The sequence below is a fragment of the Austrofundulus limnaeus genome, unplaced genomic scaffold (assembly GCF_001266775.1).
Source record: "Austrofundulus limnaeus strain Quisiro unplaced genomic scaffold, Austrofundulus_limnaeus-1.0 Scaffold437, whole genome shotgun sequence".
In the NCBI taxonomy this organism is placed as follows: Eukaryota; Metazoa; Chordata; class Actinopteri; order Cyprinodontiformes; family Rivulidae; genus Austrofundulus; species Austrofundulus limnaeus.
The window spans coordinates 194,522-201,977 of record NW_013952839.1 but is presented as its reverse complement, the minus strand read 5'-3'; the positions used below and the strand labels follow the sequence as shown (position 1 = coordinate 201,977).

Genomic DNA, 7,456 nt, shown 5'->3' with positions numbered 1-7,456 from the left:
GTTGCCGCCATGTGATTGGCTGATTAGAAATTAAGTGTTAACGAGCAGTTGGACAGGTGTACCTAATAAAGTGGCCGGTGAGTGTATACTACTGTTGGCATTATATGTTGATGTAAATTTTCATCCAAGATATGGCATATCTAAAATATAAAAAAGATGAAGCAACTGGACTACTGTTCTGTAGCTGATGAAATGCAGAGTTCCAAGCTTTAAATTGCGTTACGTTTGTATTGATAATATCAACACTTGGCTTGATATGCATGCCACTTTTTTATTTACATGGAAACTGGAGGAAATGCAACAGTTCTGTTGTATTTTTGATGGAGTAGCATCAGTATTCATCTGTACTTACTCTATCAAACAGAGGCAACAAAACAAACTAGTAGCGACACTAAGGTAGCAGGTCATTAACTACTGTAATACAAAATAGTCATCTTGTATTATTTTATTTATTCAACCTGAACAGTGTCCTGCAGGTTGTTTCAAACAACTGAATACATGTAACCTTACACCCCTGATGTTTAATTCATGTGATGCCCAGAGCAGTCAGGCACAAGCACTCTTTGAATTTACTCAACTAAATTTTTATGCACTTGTGATTGGTGAAGGAAAAACACTGGGATGGGATTTCCAGAACAAACACATCTTTATTCAATCCTGCGTTTTTCATTAAAACAGTCTTCTGCTGGATATACTGTATCACAAAAAAGTGTTTTGAAAGCTTTTCAGAAGACAAACTAAAGGACAAAAGAAAATCAAAGAAACAGTAGAAGACAGCTTTTGTTTTTCCTTGACAAACCTTATCAGATCATAAGCTGCTGCCTTTTTTGTAACTTTAAATTCAGCTGCTGCGTTGGATTTAGTCAGCCTTTCACAATAATTTTACATGACCACAGATAAAGATTTTCTTGTCTCTTACACAGTGCACCATGTAACTAAAGATAGGATGGATTTCATACCGAATCAGCTGAAACAAACGTTTCATATTAAGACTTTCATTAACAACAACATTGAGTTTGAAGAGCATTAGAGCAGATGGTTTCAATAAAAATACAATTACAGAGATTCACTGTTAATGCCTCTGAATTTGATCTGAGGATGTAAGTTCCTTATAAGCTGTGGAAAAGTGTCATTTATTTTCACTCAAGGTTGATTAAGATAGTGTGGAGACATGTTGATGCATCAATCACCACAAGCATTTACTGCAAGTCGTGCTGCCAGCCCGCAAAATATACTCTGATTGGAACCAAACAGTTTGAATTAATTCCAATGATTTATGAAGCGGCTGTATGAAAGCCACATTTCTAGAAACATACAACACAGAGGTGCCAACCATTACGATCTCACCATAATCATTACGATATTGAGACCCGCTCTGAACCATTACGGCGTACTAGACATTTATTACGATCTGGCCTTGTGCCGAGCTTCCTTCATTCAGCTGAGCTCCTGGGAACCCCTCCCGCTGCATTTTTCCACCTACACAGTTCGGTTTGGCTCCACCCACTCCGCACCCGTTTTTGGTCTTTCCGCTGTGACTCCTGGCCGCACTCTGCCCACTTTTTCGGACCTCCTCTCGAGGTCGTACTGAGGCCGGCACCGTTCGGGGCGTGGAGGTGCCGAAGCATGTAGCAGTCACGATTGGCCAGTGAAGCTGCCTGGATGTTCCAAATGATAGCGGGGCGCTGGGAGAAGCTAAAAATATATTGGGCCTGTTTTCAGAGCAGAGAAGGACCGCAACAACAGCGGGAGTGGCTCAAAGCCGTGGGACTAGAGCTGCTGTGTGTAAATGGAGGGGATTGCTCTTTACAGCCGCCGGTTAATTAGCTAGCTAGCTGCTGCTACTGTAGACTGGTCTCGTCACAAACTTCATCTGCAGACAGTGAGTGCTTCGTGCATTTAGTGAGATATTGAACATAATTTATGGGACACATGTCTCGCTTGTGAAACTGTACCTTTTATTTATAAAGTTTGTTCCGATGTGTCCTGTGCGTGTTCGTTTTCCATGCTAACCAGTTAGCGGCTATTGCTAGTTAGCGTTCCAGGCTAAAAGTCCAGCGCTTCATTTATTGTAATTAGTAATTGATTATGACCGTATTTGAGGCTAATAGTTGAGCTGAGCTCCTGGACCTTTTCTCCACCTTCTCCTGCATCTGTCGGTACCAGCTGCGTTGCTCCGTGTCGAGGCAGCCAGAGGCTGGGCAGCGACAGGAGAGCCGCGCCCGGGTCTGCTTCGGTTACATTCGGACTTTAAAGTACTTTTTTAGGTGGTTGTTTGGTTTTTAAAATGTAGTTATATATTGTCTGACTTCTATTTTGAGAAATAAATATACTATTGGCATTGCTGTTTGTTTTTCATTGAGTTAAATCCATAAAGAAAAAAAATCAACATGTATAATCACACTCATAGGCATAAAGTGTGCAGTAAGTGTAATTTCATTTATTAGAAAATCATTTCGGTTTTGTTTTACTGCATTTATAAGCAATGGTTTTCTGTAGATGGGTATGATTATTATTTACAGACTAAATACCCTGCTACAAAAACCCAGTTGCAAACCCAGCTACGGTCAGAACGTCCTGAAGCTTAAAGTTGCAGAGAGGCAGACCTCTCATTCACAGGGGGAAACTTCAACACTGAGACAGGAGCCAGGGGCTTGAGTATCCCCTCACCTGCCCGATACCATTTTTCCTGAGCAACTCTGGAGTAGTAAAGAGTCCAGCCACTCTCCAGGTGTTGGGTTCCAAAGCCCAAGCTGTGTGAGGAGGTGAGCCCAGGTATATTTACTTGGTATCACTCAACGTTATACTTGTAAGAACCTGCTTTATGAGATTAATGCCAGCTTAATCTCATAAAAGTCATGTCCCACAAGATCTTGCAAAAGGAAATCAGAATTAATGAAACACCCCTCTGATCATGAATGAGAAAAGAACTTGTGACCTGAACAAATCTCTCAAAATAAAGTAATTTATTTTTAGATATATGAACAGGATAAACATACAAATATTAATAAAAATMTTATATGAATAAAAACACAAGTTATAATAACGGCATAAAATTCCACTCAGAGTTGACATAAACAGTAAATTTCAGGTGTTGCAGTTTACTGGCATCTACTTGACTAAGTTTCTTAAGTAAATAAGAGAGAGAAAAAGTAAAGATTTAAGTTTTAAGAAATAGGAGGAAAAGAAATTAGTAATTTTAGACTTGTTCTCAACAAGTCAAACCAGACCAGCACATCAGCGTGTCAATCTCTTAGACATTTCCGTGGCTAGACCTCTTCGACGTAGATCTCATTAAACACTTTTCTACCTTTTGAAGTCTTCAAACAGAGACTGCAGGTAGGGTTTGTTCTTGAGAGAGTCGGCATTCAGGTCCGCACAGGGGGATAATGTCACCGTTGACCGCACAGGAGGGAGATGCCTCTTCCCTCCACCACTAGCCTCAGCGGGCTCCAGGCTGGAACCAGTCAGGTGCTTTTCGGCATGTTAGTCATCCACGCAGGTGTCCAAAGATGGACTTCACTCCTCAGAACCATCCTCTCAGGCCAACAGACGAACAACGACACTGAATGTTAACTGGTTCTGAACAGAAAAAGTTAGTTTGAGAGGGAAGTCAGTGAGAAAAGTGGGAGGTGGGAAAGAAAACAAAGCTGTTTTCTCACGGGCGGCCAGCTGCGCACTTATCAGTAAAAAAACCTTGAAAGTCTGGCAAAAGGCAGACTTACTGTCTTTCTTAAAAATCACTTCACCTCAGCTTATAAGTCAAACCTTTGCATCAATGGATTAACAATGAAACTAATTAACCATTAAATCAATTGAAAATGATAAAACCATTATTAATAATAGTACTAAGGAAAAGTAAAATAAAACACATTTCACTCATTTTCTTTTCACTATTACACTCTAAAATAAAGAGAGATATGCAAAGATTAAATCAACAAAACTTTGATTATATTGATTATAACTCAAATAGAAGATTAAATGAGATAACATATATATAGGACTTTGTCCTATTCACTTAAAGAAAACAAAAACACTTTAAAATGATTTTCTTCTTGTAAGTGTAAAAATATAAAATCAAAGACAAAGAAAATAAACAAYAGAAAAGTTTTTTTTCACCAGGGTGACCCCTACATACTCAAGTTCTGGCTCCTTACCCATTGGTGAGGTGACATTCCACGTCCCCAAAGCCACATCATTACATTGCATCCAGTCTTGATAGTTCTCCTCACAGTTGGTGGGCCCATGTGGAAGTGGCATCCGTTCTCTTCCTTAGGTTTGTCTTGGCGGAGTCCCAGGAGCCAAATCTCAATCACCAACCTTGCCCAGGCCTGGTTCCAGGGGAGGTTTCTTGATTCATATAATGCTTATCTATCAAGGTTTTAAACTGCTCTTAATCTGACCCTTCTATTGAGGCCTGTGTACCATGGGAGACATGACCAAGTGCTGACTCCCCAGACAATGTAGCCCCCAAGATCAGGGTACGCTCACTTCTGCAACAGAAAAATTTGAAATCATGACTAACAAAAAGCACTCTCCAAAAATCTCCAATCTACTTTTTGTTTGTGTCCTTTGGTTATTTTATTTTGTTTATTTATTTTTGTGATTAATTGAGAAACTTTTGATTATTAAGTTTTCTGTTGCAGGTTTCATTAATCTGATCAGTCTTTTTGTTATCTGAGCCACATCCACTCTCCATCAATTTTTAGCTTTTTTCTCATTTTCTGTTCCTCAGACATGCCACGCCCTTTCACACCTGCACCCTGCCTCATTTAGCTTATCTGTCATCTCCTCATTAGCCTCAGTTCATAAAACATCTCAGTGTCTGTCATCAGTGGAGCATTAAGGATTACACACGTCTGACTCAGTTTCTCTGTCTCCTCCGTGTTTCCCTCAGGACCCACAAGTTTTGCTGCAAAATCAGTTTTTTAAAATTTTGTTTTCTTTTTGTAAAAGTAAAGTTTTAGTTTATTCTCAAGCTCCCTGTGTTCAGTGTGCTGCTGGGTTCAAATAATTCTGAAACTGTGACAATATACCAGAGATTGTCTGCATTGTACTGGAAGACAATTCTCTTATTGCTTTTTTCCAACAACAAACTGAATGCCAACACTGATCGGCTGAGGATGAGATAAAACAGCAATGAGCTGTGAGATGGATATTTGTTGTTCCAACGTCTGAGGCTGCTGGCTGTGAGTTCAACCAGCTCCAAAAGAGGCACAAAAGGGTTTTTGTAGAGGTGTGTTTACTTTGTAAAGTTACAGATATAAAACAAATGGAAGATTTGAACTAATCAGTCAGCAAAGAAAAGTAATGTGAACCCAATATCCAAAGACAAATAGACCAATGCAGCTACTGTCATTGACGCAGGTTTTTGTTCACTCTGCTGTATTTCTACCACCTAAGCAAGCAGGTACTAAAACATTGTGGTTTTTGCAGAAGTGAAAATTTATTATTTAATGCCTCACCACATGCTTACCTTTCTGTTCACACATTTTTCTCAATCGATTCATCGTGCTGAGCTGTCGTTAAAAGGCTGGTTTCCTTCAACGCCACTGGGCATCAATGGGCTTTACTGACAGCCCTATGGATCATTATGGCTTCTAAACAAATAGCAAACAGGAGGAAACGGCCAAGAAGTCAGGATCAGCATCGAGCACCGGGCTCCTGCTCCTCAGCCTTTACAGCTCTGTAACTCAGACACATTGAGTCTGGTCAGAAAGGATAAAAAAAATTCCTCGAAGTTTCTGTTCTTTGCTCTGTGCTGCCTCTGTTAAAGACTTCTTGTGGCAACATTGTTCCTAATTAAAAAAAATAAAAATGTGGTGCTCCAGAGCCTGCACAATGGGAACTAAAATATTAGGTTCCAATAGTTCTGCTGTGCTAAACAACTCCGTCAGGCAATTGTTTTCTTCAGCCAGTTCTCACTCTCTGTGTGAAGTAATAAACCATGAAGCTCATTTTGGCTGCCCTTTCTGAGTTCAGAAAAAGAACTGTAAAAGCTTCACATCAAAGTGGAAGCACTTGAACACAGGCAGAGGGCTTCAGTCTCTGGTTTATGATCCAATTAAACATGAACACGCTTGCAAAACTGCTTTATTCTGGCCTGCCTGTGTCTAGTATTTAATTCTTCTTGTCATCTGTATGTTAGAGGTTAATCAACAGTGTGTCTGTAATTTGATGCGTTTGTTGTTCTTGTTCTATAGGCATTGTTTCCTTAATCTCCCTGGCTGTCCTGTCCTACGAGCGCTACAGCACCATGATAACCCCCATCGAGGCGGATGCCTCCAACTACACCAAGATCTCCCTGGGCATCCTCCTCTCCTGGGTTTACTCCCTCTTATGGACCCTGCCCCCACTCTTTGGCTGGAGCCACTATGGTCTAGAAGGTCCTGGAACCACCTGCTCCGTCGACTGGACAGCCAAGACAGCAAACAACATATCTTACATCATCTGTCTGTTTATCTTCTGCCTCCTTGGGCCTTTTCTGGTGATTGTCTTCTGCTACGGGAAGCTGCTGTATGCTATGAAACAGGTGAGTCTGTGAGGGAACAGGTTCTGAGCTTCTTTTTTTTTTGAGTCAGCTGTACAACATTTGATTTTGGGTTTACAGTTTTCAAACCAACTTGACAGGTTTGTCAGTTCAAAGATGATAAATTCTCACAAAATCTGAGCTGTCTTATTGGTACCTGTTTTGAAGAGCAGAAACGTTTCTGCTTTGACCCAGGCCTTACTTGTCTGTTTTGTGTTTAGTTCCATGTTTTAAATGAGTTTTATTATTGCACATGGTGCTCTTAACAAGCAGAGACCACACGTTCACAATAATCTGAACTGCACACAAAATCACACAATAAACCTCAAAAACAAACCTTTGGTTGGAAGCATGACTGTCATCTAACCTACTGTCTCTTGTTTACATTACATAGAAATCTCAAATTAAGCATCTTTTAAGGTTAATTTAAAAACTATTATTAACTTTTTGTTAGGATGCTCTACAACAGCACAAGTTCTAACTCTTCAAGAAATCATTGAGAGCATTAATCCATAGAACCTATCAGCTGTTTTTACATTTCTGGACTTCAAAAAAAAATCCTTTGATTTGCTTAATAATGAGAAAATTATGAAAATAGTACAAATCTACAATATTCCTAAAAGTATAGTCCAGGCCTTAAGCATCATTTAAGAACATATTTACCAAAGATTTCTCTGATGTTTTTAGGACCCTGCAGAGATTTTACAGAAGCACATATTTGGACAAAACCAAAAAACTCAGTGTTCAGCTGTTTATAATAAAAAATGATTAATTGTCTTCACAGACGAGACAAAGTGAAGTTTAAAACATCGAAAATTTCTAGTGGTTACCAGGAGGCACCTTTTTGTCCGAATGTGTTCACTAGAGTGAACCGCACAGGAGTGCTGCGGGCGTGTGTGTGTGGGGGGTGGGGGGATAGTAATTGCT

The 7,456-nt window shown here is 39.9% G+C and overlaps 1 protein-coding gene across 2 annotated transcripts in view; it reads left to right on the top strand.

Annotated features, from left to right (window-relative positions):
- LOC106529326 (vertebrate ancient opsin) overlaps window positions 1-7,456 on the top strand; it is a 130,130-nt gene that overhangs the window by 25,660 nt on the left and 97,014 nt on the right. For both annotated transcript variants that reach the window (XM_014024722.1, XM_014024721.1), the window contains exon 2: window positions 6,204-6,532. In XM_014024722.1, coding sequence (XP_013880176.1) covers window positions 6,204-6,532 — 329 coding nt within the window. The remainder of the gene's footprint in view (window positions 1-6,203; window positions 6,533-7,456) is intronic.